Source organism: Coccinella septempunctata, chromosome 1 (genome assembly GCF_907165205.1).
Source record: "Coccinella septempunctata chromosome 1, icCocSept1.1, whole genome shotgun sequence".
NCBI classification, from domain to species: Eukaryota; Metazoa; Arthropoda; class Insecta; order Coleoptera; family Coccinellidae; genus Coccinella; species Coccinella septempunctata.
Window position 1 is genome coordinate 45,026,270 of NC_058189.1, and position 18,444 is coordinate 45,044,713.

General features: G+C 33.7%; 1 protein-coding gene across 1 annotated transcript; it reads left to right on the top strand.

Moving 5' to 3' along the window:
• Positions 1–57: 57 nt before the first annotated feature.
• Positions 58–14,202, top strand: LOC123311173 (trichohyalin). The gene is made up of 8 exons (XM_044894984.1): positions 58–252; positions 3,295–3,858; positions 5,121–5,344; positions 8,065–8,203; positions 8,258–8,495; positions 8,825–9,048; positions 12,565–12,705; positions 12,862–14,202. Exons 2-8 carry the CDS (start codon positions 3,301–3,303, stop codon positions 13,768–13,770), a joined length of 2,433 nt encoding a protein of 810 aa, XP_044750919.1. The 5' UTR covers positions 58–252; positions 3,295–3,300; the 3' UTR covers positions 13,771–14,202.
• Positions 14,203–18,444: the final 4,242 nt, after the last annotated feature.

An 18,444-nucleotide genomic window follows, 5' to 3' on the forward strand; every position in this document is an offset into this window, starting at 1 on the left:
TTTAACCTGGCAAGAGAAAATTACAAACTGACGTTTCCTATAAACTCAAACTAAAAATATTCCCTGGTTGCATGTAGTTGTAGCTTCGATGGCCGTACAATAACGATCGACTCGATTTTTTCCTTTAGTGTCCTAATTCGATATTTTTTATTAATCAAATCTGTATTTTGTGCATGATTTTTTGGCATTCTCATTTTTGACCCACCCGTCTTGTGTGAACTTGGTTGAACGCGTAATTCAGAAGAGAAAAAGGTAGGAACCTTTTTTCATGACGAGTATGATTCTATGAATGAAATAAAGCTGGAGAAAATTCTCGCTTCTCTAAAATAAAGAGAATATAACAGTTTTTACTTCGTTGAATTTTTTTTTCGTTGATTACTTGAAATTATAGCTTCATTCAGTATTGGCTACATATTACTTTTTATGATTTCAAAAACAAAATAGTACAAAATAATTATATTCTCGCAATTAAAACGTCACATTATATCTAATTACACTGTTCCTCCAACTTGTTTACTAGGTTTCATTCAGTTTCACGTTTTACCCAATAAATACGTTGAAAAACATAGTTAAACAAATGTTGTGTAATAATTTGGGAATTTTGAATTTGTTTTTCACACAATCTATTATTTCCGGAATTATATTTCCAAAATTAGGATAACCAATTCGACAAAAATATTAGAAGACAACAAACACAACACTTAATTATTTTATAGCATCTAAAATATCCCATTATATCTAATAAATATTGTTCCTTTAAATTGTTTACTAGATTTTATACAATTTTAAACAATTAATTTGTTTAAATAGTTGAGTTACTTTAGTTTTGTAATTATTTGGGAATTTTGAATTTGTTCTTCACAAAATCTATTATTTCCGGAATTATATTTCCAAAATTAGGATAACCAATTCAACAAAAATATTAGAAGCAGATAACAAACACAACACTTAATTATTTTATAGCATCTTAAATCTCCCATTATATCTAATAAATATTGTTGCTTTAAATTGTTTACTAGATTTTATACAATTTTAAACAATTAATTTGTTTAAATAGTTGAATTACTTTAGTTTTGTAATTATTTGGGAATTTTGAATTTGTTTTTCTCACAATCTATTATTCCCAGAATTTTATTTTCAAAATCAAGATGACCAATTAAACAAAAATGTTAGAAGACAAAAAACACAACAATATAATATCATCTAAAACGTCTCATTATATCTTATGTGTAATATTATTCCTTATTTACTAAATTTTATTCAATTTTACTCATAGAATTACGTTATTAAAGTTATTAAATTAATTCAGGTTTGCAATGATTTGGGCATCAGTTTTTCACACAATCTATTATTCCCATAATTATATTTTCAAACTCAAGATATCCAAGTAAAGGAAAATTTTATAGGACTAACAATGTTTTAACAACGGAGAGAAACAGAAAAAGGATTTTTATAAATGTTAAAGATCACTATGTTTGTATGGAGCATTGTTCAATTATTATTTATCTGAAGACCTTTCATACCTCATATTATACGGTTATTCGAAAGAACTTTTTTGACGAATATTGACTGACAAACAAAAATTTTCATTCCGTTTGAATTAATGAACCTCCGCACTAGTAATAGGGAAAAAATCCTTTAGTTTTTTAATTGAAATAATTTTGTTGGTGAAATTGTAACATTATCGCATATTTTCATTTTCAATTTTATTTTTTCAAAAATTTCTATTGATGAATTATGATTTCAACCAACTCAAACCGTTTTGGGCTTAACCATCAGGCAACATACCTAGGTACTCTTATGTCATGATAGAATAATCAAAATGTATTTCTTGATTGATATGACTCAAAGTATCGATCTTCTGTTTCATTCTAATACACATGGAATTGTTGCAGAAAGATTCTCATCAAGTACGAACGGTTGGTGCCTCTTCTAGGAGCAAAGTTAAGAGCCCCTTACATTAGGAGAAATTCAAATTTTTCGTCAAATCAATGGGCTATTTTTTGTACAAAATTTTTATTGGAATCTATACAATACACTAAAACTGGGAGTGCACTTTTACACTTAACACTCTAGGCAAAAATATTTAATATTGCGCAATATATTGTCACGCTCTATAATGGATAATAATAAAAAATTAACTTACATAAAGTTTTTGAACGTCCTACAAAATTCAGGTATTCTTTTTAGGCGCTCATTACACTTTAGTTTTTTTTAAAGGAATTTCACTGATATCTTTATTGCGCTGAGATTTCTAAATCTAAATGAAGATTTGCCTATTCACAGAAGGCAATCACGTGGAAACCATTTAAAAAAATGGACGCCATTTCGTCATGAGTTCGCAATTCGCCCTCAAAATGACTATATCTTTTTATCAGGGCCGAATCGGAAAAAATGGTATAGAAAAAAGTGTTTCTCTTGACCTCAAGAATCTACTGTTGAGAATAGAAATATTTGTACGAGTCAAAGACTCACCCTGTATATCTGAAAATATTCATATCGGTAGTGATATTCCACAAAATATACATACCTATATAATTATATCAACAAATGAATTGCAAAATAAATATTTCGATGCACATATACAATTTTTATGTACCAGCTTCTTCTGGGCTGTGCTTCGAAGTGAGCTTGTGACAGACCCTTTCCTAGTTCGTTCTGTAGAAAAATTAAATCATTTTTAGCTTAGGTTCCATTTAATCTACAAAGTTTTATATATATTATAAGCTGTTCAAGAGAATTTGAAAATTTGTGTAAAATTAGACCACTCGATTGTCTCTATTCAATTCAGGTTTCTCGATTTATCTCAATCTGTCAATAACCAAATTCCGCTGAAAATCATTGTGAAAAAACTCAAGAGAATCCTTTTCTTTCGTGTTTAATAGATATTTCGTGCCGAACATTATATCGAGTTTTTATCTTTTTCTCTTGCCAACAGGTGCGTATGGAACGGTGTCATTGATACTAAACGTGAACATCGTAAATTTTCTGGATATTTTGAACTCTTTTCAAATTCACGGATGATTCACATAAACGCGAATTGTATTTTTAGAAATTACTTGTAATTGTTGATTTGTTTAATATACCAGTGAAGCGTTTATTTGGCAGAGTTTTTGACTGCGTATATGTTTTGTTGTGGCTAAATTTAAACTATTGGTTCAATTCCTGGGGATTCTCTTCCCACTTTCACAAAAATCGTTTTATAAACGAAAACTGTCTAGACTGAATGCAAGTTAAGATCCGCCAGTCATCCAGAATTCCTTTGTTTTAAGTTCGTTCTCATTATTTCTTCAGATCAAGATGGGAAATACTCCAAGCAACTTGTCCAACAAAGAAGAAGAAGATCTTTGGTGGAGGCACGATAAAATCGAAAAAATCATCCAGCATGAAGATTGCCATACCTCAAATCAATCGTTCGACGAGTTCTCCGAGGAATTCAATAAGAAAAGGGACAAGCGGAAACAGATTTTGGAACAGAAACGTAAAGAAATACAAGGCATAAGGGAAGAACTTAATATTTTGAGACAAGAAAACGAAAGATTGAGAAATTCCCAAACACAAGAACGAAGTGAAGGAGAAGATGGACAAATAGAATTCTTAAGGCGTCAGAATCAGAGTCTACGCGAGGAATTGCTCGAGATGAGAAGCAGAGAGGAAAATGTTGCGGATATTATGGAGAAGAATAAAGAACTGAGAATAAGTGTTAGTGAAATGCAAAACGAATTACAAAAAATGAACTCTAGTCTATTAGATTTCGAAGATCAGAAAGGGGATTATAAAAGGCACGTTGTTGCTTTGAAGGATGTGATAAAAGTTTCGAAAGAGTTACTACAAATTCGGGAGACAGAACTGAAAGAGGTAAGTTGAATCTTAACTTATGATCATCAGTGATACAAACGAATCAAATTGGGATTCAAAGAAAAGTTAATATCTATGATATATCTCATTATCGTTTCAATGGCTTCATTGATAGTGAAGTGCAAGATTAACACTCTTAACAGCTAGTGGTTTAATATGTTCCCTCAAAGAAATTTTTTTATGGTTTATCGATTATTTCGCCCGGAACAAATCGGAAATCGACTAAGCACCTATCATAAAACTTTTAAAACACCAAAGTTCGTGACGAATCAGCTCAAGTGCGTATATTTGGTCAAAGCCTAGAAGAATTCGAAGTAAGGTCAATTTTCAGGAATATTGTCATTGATTATCTGTGGTCCGGTAAATGTTATATGACATTACAGTGAAATTTTGAAAAGTCTAGCCTCGGGTTTCATAAAGCGTGATCAAGGAATCAACGCTTGATTGACCAACAGACGTCAATTTGTTTTCAATCGATAATTCAGTCATGATCAATCAGATTATCATTCCCGCATCAAATTATGATATTTATACGTCCATTAAATTGTTCTCGATTGCTACTTGTTCAATATATTCAGCAATGAAAAGGTTTCAGCGATTTCGTTTTAGGAATCAAGTGACTGTCCAAATCGTTGATCGCGCAATCAAAGTTTTATGAAACCCGCTGATAGTTGATCTCATTAATTTAATGTTTCTGGTTAGCTGATATAGTGCAATGTAATGCGTGTTAAGTTGGCCCTGCACTGTTCTAATTTCGAATTTCGTTTTTGCTAGCTTTGTGTCAGAATTTGCCACAGAATTTTTTTATTTGATACGGTTCCACAAAATGTATCAAAAATCGTAACAAATTGAACAAATTGTATTGAATGGACCAGCACAGCAATTTTCGAAAGAGAATTGGAATAAATTGTTCCATAATTATACTGCGCTGTGTCTTATAGACATTATTTGAAGATGCTTCGAATATGGCCTGTAATAAACCTTTCATGATTTCAATTTTTCCGAGCTTGATATTTTGATTTCTTTCTGAATACTATACTTCGATGGAATAATTTTCTTCGTATGGATAAATGTGGAAAATTTTCGACAAGATTCATCGAAATTTTTTTCAAATTAAACTGCGGCCTTATGATACTCATCAGAACCTTCGACCAACTTATGATACTTAGCTTCTTGATATCGAGAGAGTAGAAAAAGCCGAAGAATCGTTTCTGTTACGATAGTTTTTGATGTTTTCGATTGTAATATATTTTTCTCATTAGTTGAAGGAAAAATTAAAATCCATTGAAACAGCATTCAATGAGAGAGAAGCGTCACTCATGTCGAATGATTTGAAAAGGGAGTACGAAAAGCAACTACAGAATATGCGGACATTAAGAGAATTATATGAAGAAAGAAGCAGAACTCACAAGAGGGAGGCTGCTCTTCTGAGATCTAACCTGGAGGATAAAGAGAAAGAATTGGAGAAAAGTGCTCAAAAAATGAGGTAAGTATTTATTAAGGAAATATATCGAAATATAAAATATTATTTATACCTGAATTAATCGGACTGGCAGAAATCTACATTTTGAGTATGCAACAGGTGACATCGAAAGTGAGTAGCGATATAACTGTTTCGCACTTGTTTGTGCTCGTCAGAACCGCACAACTCAAGAATGTAGATTTCCTCCAGTCTGATTGATTCTGCTAGTTCTCAGAACCTCGTGCTTTCGGCTTTGAACAATAATTTCTAAATATTAATATTTAAAAATCAAACCTGTCGATATCCCAATGGGGAATTCCCCTCAATTTGGGTTAACCCTGCATATGCAAGTTTAAAGTGAATAATTATAAGTTTCATCCATGATTTTTTCAAATTCACCGCTGAAACTATTCAAAATCATCCTTCCAATATGGGACTTTGAAATTTAAATCGCTTTGTGCGGAGTTTACGATTTGGCAACAGCGCATACAAGACAATGAAAAGAACAATGTCCGATCAGCTTGTTTATAAAATAACAGCTGTTGATCTACAGGAGCGTACTCACTGGCGAGCTTCAACTGCAACCGGCCATAAAAATCCCATAAAATTTTACTGCCTTCCTCGTTCGTCGCAGACTTCATAGACAGCCATCTTTGTCTATCTCATCAAGATAATGCATTTATTGTCCTTTATTATCAAGGCATATTTCAGTCGATGTTGCCAGCTTGTGCAATTCTCACAAAACGCTTTAAACCATTTTTATTTTTCATTTTTAAGTGCTTAAAATAATTTCTTTGGGAAAACGGTTGAAATGGTTATTTCAAAATGTAACGTTTCAAAGATATTTCATGAAAAATACATCATTTTCGTCAGAAGGAGTATTTCCTATTGAACTAACGACACATCATTCAATACATCTTACTATAGGTTTGTTGTGGGATCTAAGATAAAAACAGCAAGCTGGATTGCTTTTCACTTTATATCCAGCAAAGTTTCGCGGTAGTATTTCATCTGCTTATTCAGGCCTACAAAAATATTACTAACATAAACACCAGACAACAGCCACAAACACATTCTTCTTCTTTTTTGTTCACCCCTATAATATACTACAATCCTTAAGTCCTCGAATATTAAAATTACTACTACAGTCATCGCAGTGCATTCTCATCAAGGCAATAGAACATATTTACGAATTTCTTCAGAGACCTCCTAATTTCCACATTTTCAAAATCGATATGATGATTCATGTTAAAAAAGTGGAAACACACAGTCTTTTCTTTATCCTTTACTTCAGTTCTATGTTGTTTAGTCCTAGCCTCTAAATATTGTTTTGTCGGTCCGACAAAAACTTTTGGGCAGTCACTACAAGGGATACCATATATTAAATTTGAATTTAATATATATAATTTGAATGTTCACTTACTTTAATACTTACTTTATCGTTCAAATTACCATAGTGATTATTTATTATCTGTAAATTATATTATAAAAAACTAGCTCTTTGTGATACAGAGAATCCTGCATAGGAGCATTTGAAAATTATTATTATTATAATTATTACTTTTTTTGTGTATACGAACTCCTGTTGTTCCTGCGCAAAAAGTCAAACTTACAGGGTGTATTTGAAGGTGAGACTTTTTTTCAACAGAAGGTAGAACTGGTCAAAATGAAGCGTTTCACCAAAAATCACCTATAAAAAACTTTCAAAATGACAAAGATGGTAATGATTACTAAAATAGATCCTAATACGACCCTAGACCGTTTGTTAGCTGAATTATCGCAAAGCAGTGGGAAAAAACTTATCTCCTGATTCGACCGTATCGTTTCGTTTAGGATATTGGCTCATTCGATATTTAGGTGGTAATAAAAATGGAAACTTAGGATTGCCGAATTGTCCTCATTATTTTTTAGCAACTTACACGATTTTATGAAATGGCTCATTTCGATACCAACTGACAGAAGAGACTTAGGACACAAATGTGAAAAATAGAATAATACTTAACTACTAAAATTCGACTATATTATTAGCGAATTTTTTCACAATGGGCATCACAATCTTCTTGTTCGAAAATTCCAACAATTGCCGTAAAAATGGGATGAAATGGGGAAACATCATAACACTTTTTCAACATAACTGACATGCATAAGCACTTTTAAGAAACTGCCTCGATTTTCTACATTTTTTTTTACCCTAAATTGCACGATACAACAATTATAATTATCTCAAAAGTGACCAGATGCATCTAGTCTGATGAACTTGGTACTGAACCATTCATATGTTTATGTTTTGTTTCGTTTTTGCGATGCCGGAGTCACCTAGCTTCCACAGTCCCGTACTTGAAATTCAATGAAATTTTGTAGAACTTCTATGTGTTGTATCTCAGCCATTTTGGATATTTTATATAGACAATTTTTGGTTAAGCGACTTATTGATGAGCTCTACCTTCTGTCAAAAAAAGCCTCACCTTGGAAAACACCCTGTATTTGCCGGGTGCAAACGTCGAGAAGATGCAAGACTGGTTCAGTTATTTGGTGCTATGGTTCATATAACTAACTAACATAGATAGTTCATAGAACTAAAAATGAATTTTCTGTCTTGCTCTCTTTTTATTTTAATAATTAGTAGAATCATTATAAGAATCAATAAATGCTATTACTATTACCTACTATAAGTTCCATCATACAAGTTTATCAGTCTTCTTGCATTCATAATCCGTTATATTGGGTTTTTATTAATTTTTTAGCGAACTTCAAGAGAGAATAAGTGAACTTGAAAAAGATACTTCTGATAAATATGATACCATAAAATCCTTAGAATCAAATATGGGCTTGGTAAGAGCTGAAGCCAGACAATATCAAGCCGAATTAGCTGTAATTAATCAGGTAAAAAAAAATCCCGCGTTGTTCCTTTGAATGTTACATTTTAGTATTTTTCAGCTCTTTTCACACATTCTACTGGCCTTCAATAATTCACCGGAACTAGATTTCGATAAACTTCTGAAGAGACTTGAGGAAAACCATGACCTCCTCAAAGATATCGTCAATAATGAGGTATCGAGTGAAGTATCATCAGCCCTCCCAAAAGTTCTTCTCGATTTGGTTAATCAAATATCTGGTGAAAAAGACACGCTTGAAGTTGAGGAGTGTAATAAGAAAAAATCACAAGAAGGAACTGGTGAGTCACGAACTTCCTTCTCAAGTTTCATTGTTTATTTAGTTGGTCTGAATGCGCCAGTTTATAGTTAGTAGTTAGAATGGATAGAATCCGCCTAATAGTATAGACATTTGAGATTTGTTTCTCGATATTTAAGAAAAAATCCAACTAGTTACACAGAACCGATACGAAAATTGTCCGAAACTGTGAGGACCTTATCCCTAGATTATAGATTTTAAAAGGGGTCTACAGTTCGCTCTCATAATATGCTCCTTGAATGGAATACTAAATTACTGTCTATTGGTCGACATCAGATTATAGATAGAATTTGCATCTCTTTGAATTTCCAGATTCAGCATCTACCTCTTATAATCTGAATAGTCCCGCTGAAATAGCTGAAAATCTTCCAAAGGTTTGGCGAGTTTTGATAGAGCTTCTGAGTCATCAATCAGCTAATTCCTCGGATCAAGCAACCAGTGACGAAGAGGATGAAAATCGTTGCTTCAAAACTGTTACCACCCCAAAAGGGCCTAGTTTGGTTTTGAGTGTCAGCAAAACGTTCTTCAGACTAAAGGTAAATAGGTATTTTAATGATCAATTAGCTTTATTTAGTATAAAAAATTAGATTGTAGGTAGGACTGCAAAATCTTAATCCAATGAATCTGATTTGTTTCCGCAGATATAGTGAAAGCTTAAAATTAATATTAATTTAATGATATCCTGGTTATAATGAGCAAATTAACCCCGTGCTTACTTGTTTTTGGTAACTTTTGTCTTGCAAAGTATGTAGGAAAGAAAAAAGCCTGTACGTAAAAAAGCGCGAATATCTTGCTTGGAATTAATTCAGTAAATAAAAGACAGTATTTTCGTTATGAATAAGCTTGGAAAGGTGGATTAGTTAGTTGGGGAGCCGACGATGCTAAATCGGGATTTACTCGAGCGTCGTGGAAACCTAGTGGATTTTGAAGATTAGATGATAGAAAGACGAAAAGGTTCTATGAAGTATGCACTTTCAGCAGTGGGGAAAGCGTATGCAGGCTCTCAAAGATGCAAAAAAAATCGTCTGGTGTACATACTCGAGCGTGTCAGATTAAGATATTGTATATGATAATGAATTAACGCTTATCTGACCGTTTGCGCGGTGGGGCTGGCCGTACGGAAGAGTTAAAAATGGTAAAAAAAACTTCTCGAACGTGTCAGATTTTAAGCTACTTTTCAAGAGACTGACAATTTGAACGTGACGCAAGGTCACAGCGGTTCTTTGAAAATGTGAAAAAAAATTGTTACTTGGACATACTGGAGCGTGTCAGCAGATTTTCATACAGATGGTTAATCTTGGTATTGTAGACGTGTTGACCCATTAATCTGACCCTAATCAGGGGTGGTTTTCTTAATCTGACACTTTGATGTATGCAGTTTCAGCGGTGGGGAAAGCGTCTGCAAGGTCTCAAAGTTGTAAAAAAGAATCGTCAGGTGTACCTACATACCCGAGCGTGTCAGATTGAGATACTGTATATGCCCTACGTGTCTCTGATAATGAATTCATGCTTATCTGACAGTTTGCGCGGTGGAACTGGTCGTACGGAAGAGTTAAAAATGGTAAAAAAAAGAAAAATTCCAGCGTGTCAGATTTTTGGAGGATATGTTAATTGGGCCCCAAAGGAAGCTACTTTTCAAGGGACTGACAATTTGGACGTTACGCAAGGTCACAGCGGTCCTTTGAAAATGTAAAAAAAAATCGTTACCTGTACATACTCGAGCGTGTCAGATTTTCTTACAGATGGTTAATCTCGGTGTTGTAAACGTGTTGACCCATTAATCTGACACTAATCAGGGGGGTTTTCTTAATCTGACACTTTGAAGATGATGAAAATGCATTTTTTTCGAATATCTCCTTGCCTGTACCTAATCGTTTTTGCATATACAACATCTATACAACTTCCGTCTGAAGCAATTTTGCCTACTCTTAACCGTTTTTGAGTTAGAGGGCGATAAGGGCTAGGAGGTTAGCCACACATACGAAAGGCCAAGCTCAATGTAGAAATCCAGTCTAATGTACATTAATCGCCATGTATCTCAAAAACGTTTGAACGTAGAAAAGATTTCTTGAGACAAAATTTGTGGGAAATGTTATGCTCTACAACTTTTATAATGGATGCGGAAAAGATTTGAGGCCCAGAGGTAGAGATAATTCCAAAAAACTTATTTTTGTGACCTTTATGGTCATTTTTTATTGTTTCGGATTGCTGAAACTGTCAGATTATATTTTTCCCGATATTCTTGAATCATTAGCTTCGAAATGAAGAAAAAACGCCAACGCACTCGAGAATGTACACGTGACGTTATTTTTTTTGCAAATCTGGTACCCTCCCACACATTTTCGTCACGCTTAAATTGTCAGATTAAGAGAATATATACTTTTCAACATATAATTAACCACATATATCTAAATATGACACGCTCGAGTATGTACAATGATCTTTTTTTTTTTGCTATTCTGACAGGCTGTCCTAAACAATTCCCCCTATATACAGGTCCAACTTTTGGTAGAGGTACTCTACAGGGTCCAAGGTATCTCTCCTTGTATTAATCTGGCAAGCTCGAGTAAATCCCGAATTTCCCTCTTCGGCTTCCCAACTAAGTGTTTTAATTTGCCATCTTTTGCATGTAAGAAAATGCTTCAGATCGTGTCTCAAATTTGAGATATGACGTCATCGATAAAATTGTAGCAAATTTTCACAAAAACACACAAAATTGTGGATAGTTTCTCCATAAACGTCTAATGGGCCCTCGAAAAGGATGACCCTGTATACAGGGTGAGTCTTCGACTCTTACGAATATTTTAACAGTAGATTCTTGAGGTCAAAAGAAACACTTTTCTATACTATTTTCCGATTCGGCCCAGATAAAAAGATAAAGCCGTTTTGATTATTCATAATGAGCCCTGCCACCCCTGAAAAAAAAAAATTTACCTTCGGAATAAATAGTTAAATCTGTGGCACTACACATCTGTGGATCTTCCAAAAAGAGTTGCAGTCGGTCAAAGAAGACACCCAATTTTTCGAATATCGAAGATATTCTTCTATTTGTGGACATCAAATTACTTGAATACGTCGTTTTATACGAGAAAATATGAAGAAAACTGTTATTTTACAAAACCTTCAAATATTCATTAGATAGCGTCCAACTTAGTTTCAAGCGTTGGGTTTTTTATTTTTGTTATTTTTATGGTACGTAATGGTCATAATGAGAAAACTGAAGACGCGGGTGATATCCTGTGCTCGAAAAAGGTTCATCGAATAAATGAAAAACTATATTCCGAAATTCAATTCATTCGATAAAACCGTTTGTGAGAACTAAAAATAACATTATCTAATGGTTTTCCAATAGTCTTTATCTTTCAAACCGACCCGATTCGGAGAAAATGGTAAAGGAAAAAAGTGTTTCTCTTGACCTCAAGAATCTACTGTTGAAATATTTGTACGAGTCAAAGACTTACCTCGTTTTAAGAGAGAAATTAACTTTATTGATAATAAAATCATCAAATGGCTATCGACCGAAGTCTTCCTGCCAATTACATTTATAATTTATTAATTGTATCCATTGTATAAAAAAAAAAGTTTTTCCAATAATATTATAGATGTTCATAAATTGGTAGTGCTGGTAGTTTGGCCTTTGGTGGGCTCTCTGTGTCATATTGGTGCACTAGTGGTGTTATTATAGTCTTATTATTAATCCCCTTGATGAATTTTCTGCTCTGTTCCCGCAATCTTGACAATATAGGCTCTATTTCTGTTGCTTCATACAAAAGTTGATTTGGTGGATTGTGTAACGGATTGTTAGGGTGTCTGATCTTAGTAATTTTTCTCAAGCAAGTTCTTTCAGCCATTTCGAGATTTTTGAGATTAGTTTCAGAAGTGTTCTGGAAGATTGTATGTCCATACTCTAGAAGGGGCCTGCATATCATTTTATATATCGTACTAGCCGACATTGATGCCCAAATTTTTTTATGTCTCGTTTTAATGGATGTAGATATAAGTATTCACTTTTACAAAACCCAAACAGGTACATATGATGATTTTTTTAACAGGAACTGATCGTTGAGAAGAAAACATTAGAAAAAGACATGAACAATTTGAAGCAACTCAACTCTCATTTGGAGAGCAGATTGCAGGAACAGGAGAAGAGATTCGAATTTGTTTCTACTGAACTATCGAAAACATGGAATTTCGTGAGTATCTTCATTTTACCAGAAGTGATCCCATAATTTTAACATGATGCAATTATGTATATTTGATGTTGAGGCTATACTTTTATGAAATAATGTATTTATCAATAATGAAATAATGATAATTATGTATATCATTATGATGAACAATTTTTTCAGGTGGGAAAATTGCAGAAGGAGCACAAACTTCTGCATACCCAAGAACAAATTCTACGTTACGAATTAGCCCAAAAACGCAAACTGCTCAAGGAACTCAAGGAAGAACTGGAATATAGTCGAGAAAAGTGGCAAGAAGCTAGAGAAAAAAACTCGAAGACTGAAAGGGAATGGCTAGTACTCAGAAATGAATTTGCTGCCAGAAGAACTGCGATAGTTGAAGATGGAAACAGTGTTGAAAGCGGATATAGTGACGAAAGAGAAGGATCCAGTGACGAAGAACCAGGTTACGAAACAGATATTTCAGAGTGTAACACGAAAGCCGACGGAATTTGCGAAGATGATGTAGAAGATATTGAAACACAAAGAAGCCTTGTGAACGAAGCAAGTATGAGCGAATTGCCAAGTGTAGAGAGTCGATCGACAACAAACTCTGAATGCTCGATTCTAAACGTTATTGACAGTGAAATATCGGATATTCCAACAACACTCTCAAGTGAAATTAATGCTGAAATTTCGGAAACACATGGTGAAATTGAAGAACTGAAGGACATAGAAGCTGGCTGTACCTCTGAAATTCCGGACTGCACAAATAATGATAGAGATAATGTAGATACCACGGAATCACCACAAGGTAGTAGTTCTACAGAAAATAAAATTGGATCTGATTCATCTTCTACTCAAACATTATCTTTCGAAGAGAGACTCGCTGCAAGAGATGAAAGGCTAAAAAGACTTGAAGGCCAATGCAAAGCCTTAGTGTCTCAGGTCACAAATACATCGAATAGAAGTACAGCTATTTGTAATAAACTAGAAGATCTTCACGAAATATATGGGGAAAGTTCCAGAGAACCACAGATGCGAGAAGCATCAGAAGAAAATAATACTGATTGCAGTGATGAAGAAAGTTGATTCCAAATTTCTAAGAAAATTATTGATGTTAATCTTGTCGCAATGAATTTCCTGTTGAAAAAATTGAACAGTTACACAATTATACAAATTTCAAACGCAATGATGTTGTTCTATATGAGTATTGCTATATACGATCAAGGTTTAAAGAGGAACAAAAAATAAAGAAAAATCGATTTAGGAATTCATTGATCTCATTGTATCGTTTATGTCAATCGAATAAGACTTATCAGGACTGTTCATCTAATATTGCGATTATTACTTGACAATAATATGAAATGTGAGTAGTGAGTAAGAGGCTGAATGTTTATACTTTTGATATTCACCATAGAAACAATATTAGGAATGTCGTCTTTTTCATGAACCATATATACTTATTGATATTATTTATAACGTATCAATTATTTTTGAAAATAAATGTATATCTGAAAGCTACTTTTGATTTTTCTTGAAAATGCCCATAATTATTCCTCCATCTGGACTCTAGAAACCTAGAATACTATTGAATGAAAGTGTTTTGGATTAGATCAAGGAGTGATTTCACCCATAACTATTTTTGTGCACCTTTCTTTTTTTATTACATTAATTGGTCAGCAAACCCTTATATTCATTCTCAATCTCCGAGACCATTTTCGAATGAAACAAATTTTTCTCAAACTTCCTCTTTTTGTTTGGGGAGGCATTTGTTTTAATGGGCGCCAAATATTATTTTACTCATTAACGTGACCATCACAGCGGTAAGGTAACGTGATTTGATTGTGGTACCTAGCATTCTTCACTTTGCGTATTGTCAACAACCGCATAGAAATGTATTAACCGAATTGATCGGCCCGTTGCCTCCCCATACCAAAATTTTATTGAACGTGTCTGGTCTGCCATATCAAACCAATTAAACTGCTTATCTCATTGACACAATACCGAATAGATCAAGAGTACTACTCTTGAGTATTGAATACTCGAAGGCACTACGAAGAGCTAGAGGTGGATCCACCCGATATTAAACGTTACGGTCAATGAGGTCAATAAAAAAATAAGAAAAATCGGCTGCATATTCAATATAAGAACTGTTTTTAAAACACAAAATGATTTAAGGTATATATTAACAAAAACTAAACCTTTTAACAAAAATCAAAAAATTGTATTTACAACATTCCCTGTATTTGTGGTAAAACTTATGCAGGTGAAACGTCTAGACCTATAGAAATAAGAAAACGCGAACATAAAAATAATATTAAAAATAGAGAAATTAATCGATCGCAGATCATATTTGTTCTAATACAGGAGACCACATGATGGATTGGAATAACACTTAAATTTTAATGACGGAGCCAGACCATTATAAACGAAAGATTAAAGAGTCTACGTGTATTTTATTGGATCAAGATAATAATTTGACAAATTGTTCGGTAGGAATAGATCATATTTGGATCAATTTACTGAAGAAGGAACTGTCATCCGTTAATTTCAAAATTAAATGAATCAACGTTTCTATGCAGTCTCTGTTTCTATGAATTGTCAATTAATGTCAAACAAAAGATACAATTAAGATGTTTTTAGACATCTTAGATACAATTCAGAAGATTTTCGAAAATTGATTTTCGTCTAATGAAGGAGTCTGATATAGACTCCGAAACGTTACAATATAAAATCATAATTTCAACGTTCTTTATTTTTCAGTTCATTGTAAGGCAACAATTTTTCCTAGTTGATTTGCTCCTGACAAATTAGTGCAAGAATTTAAGCAGGAGCAAATCGTTTATTTCATTTTTTAATTGATTTTGTTTCAGAGATTGGGAGTGAAAACCCTAAAAAGTTTCAGGAAATCCTCCCACAATAAATTTCAATCGATTTCTAAAAAAACTGTTGGATCATCGTCGAAATCTTGCAATCCGACGTAGTTTCCAAATTGAGATGCTTTTATCGAATTTCTGATCGATACTTTCAGTAGGAATAGAGATTACAATAGTCGATATATCAGTGAATATCAATTCCTCAACTGTTGGATCAAGTCGAACTAGATCTTGCAATCATAAAAAGTTTTCGAATTGAAATAAGTGTATTGAATTTCAAATCGATACTTCCAGTAGGAATGGGATTTCAATGATCGATTCGACAAATTATGAGACCAATTCCTCAAAAATTTCTATTACACATAGTTTTCGAGATAGCAGAGAGCCTTGTCTGGAAGCCATACCATGGTAGGTTTCCCCTAAAAGAATAGCTGGCGCTCGGGAACTCCGAGGAAGAGCCATTAGACATATTTTTTCTATATCTATCAAAAATTCTGTTTATTCACAGAATTTCTACAAATCTCGTACGATACGAACTTTTTGAAATCATAACAAATCTTTCAATACCCATGCTCGAATGTTTACCATTTTGGCATTACTCATTCATTCAATCGCTATGACAATAATGCTGAATGGTAACAGTAGCACCATAAGCCTGAATTAAATAAAACAATACATTGTTCCTAATAATTGTTTATCTGTCTTGCAATCCGTAGTTTATTTCGACACCATAATATGAATACGTCTTGAAAGATAACGAACGATACAATTCTAATCTCCATGACGTATATCATTACCCTTTCCTGTTTTTCAGATTCATAATCAGCTTATTCAAATTTGGAAAATTTCAAGAATATTGAACTTTCCCGCTATTTACCTGGATCATTTAATCGTCTGACAGTGTTCAAGAATTTGTTATTCTATTTATATCTAGGAGTAACAACCAAAGATATTAGTATAATCTTTCAATATCTAGATTGGTACTGCTAGATTTCGAGTACATTGCTCTAAACAAAATGTTCCCTTCATACATATTGTCCCCAAATAGCGAAAAAAAATAGATATTTGGGACAGAAATTTTGTTCAATCTAATCCAGGCAGCAAATGATGTGGACCAGCTTATGAATTACCTAAGTTTGACTAGCTATAACTTCGACATTACTTTGGTGATGCTGAATTTTCACCCTGAGATGCCGAAGTTATAGCTTGTCAAAAACTGAGGCCGTTTTTTCAGCTGTCTCTTCATTTTGTTCATTTTCAAAGCTAAAACGAAAAAAGCGTCCAAAAAACATTTTTCGCTTGAATAACAACGAAGAAATAATATATTATTCAAGGAGAGTTTTATGATGGCAATTATGCCGCGAAAATTATCGTAAGAAAAAAAGTAATATAATAAAATATCTGACTCGTGTATAAATTTAACAATTGAATTCATTGAAAAAACTTGGTCGATGACGATCAACTTAAATCTTAAATTTTTTTAAATACATGCAGAATGCAAAACTAGAAACGATATTTTTCATCAATAAATCTTAGTTCGAATTCTACTTGCCAACTTCTAAAAAACAATGAAAATCAATGAATTTCGAAAAGATTTCACGACTCTGGACTACCTGCACGTTTTTCTCTGAACCCCAAACAGGAGAAAACAAAACAATACAATACTGGAACTTTTCACCTTTTCTGCAATCGTCGCTCGAATCTGATGATGCTTGGCGGAGAACTTTCAAGAACAAAAAAAATGTTTCTTCTTGATCTGCAAACCAGACCTCCACAGCTTTTATTACCCCCTCGTTGAAAGAAAATTTACGACCTTTTAAACTTTTTTTCAGTTGAGGAAAGAGATGATAGTCGGATGGAGCCAAATCTGGTGAATAAGGGGAGTGTTCTAGTAATTCAAACCCTAAATCACGAATTTTTCGCATGGCAACATGAGATTTGTGATGCAGGGGCGTTGTTCTGCAAAAACAAAACACCTTTGGATAGCTTTCCGCGTCTTTTCTCTTTAATTTTTCCCGTAGAGTCGCAAGTAATGTCGAATAGTAATCTCCGGTTATTGCTCTACCCTTATCCAAAGAATAAATCATGATTACTTGGCAATCCCAAAAAAACTAAAGCAAGACACGAACTTTTCCAGCAGCCTTTGGACACGAAACTTCTTAGGTCTTGGAGAACCAGAGTGTCGCCATTCCATCGATTGTTGCTTTGTTTCTGAATCGTAGAAATGTACCCAAGTCTCATCCATAGTAACAATTCGGTTAAAGAAGTCTACATCGTTTTCAAATCGAGCATAGATCAAACGCGATGCTTCTAACCTTGCACGCTTTTGGTCAACATTCAAACATTTGGGGATCCATTTTGCAGCAATTTTTCTCATGTCCAAATTGACGTGAACTGTATGATGAACGCGTTTGTATGAAATATTCAGTGCTTCAGATATCCGTTTCAGCCCAATTCGACTGTCTGATAAAATCATGTCATGAACTACATCGATATTTTCGGCGACTGAGACAGAAACTCTGGCCTTCCCGATCGGTCATCATCTTCGATGGAAAATTGCAGTTCAATTTTTCACGGTCGCATAGGAATAAGAGCATTGATCACCAAGGGTATTAAGCATATTTTCGTAAATCTGCTTACCTCTGAACCCTTTTAAATACAGGTAAGTACTTGATGATGGCTCGATACTCCAATTTTTCGATTTTCACAATTTCGGTGGACATCTTCTTCCTTTTAATTTATTGCGTAACTCTGGTCTACTTTTTTGACCTCAAACTTCACACTGACACTTCTAAAGAGTTATTGTTCGTTGCTATGGTAACGCAATATTATTTTTATGCATGGAACTGGTCTAGGCTAACTAGATATCAATACATCCTCGTAAATA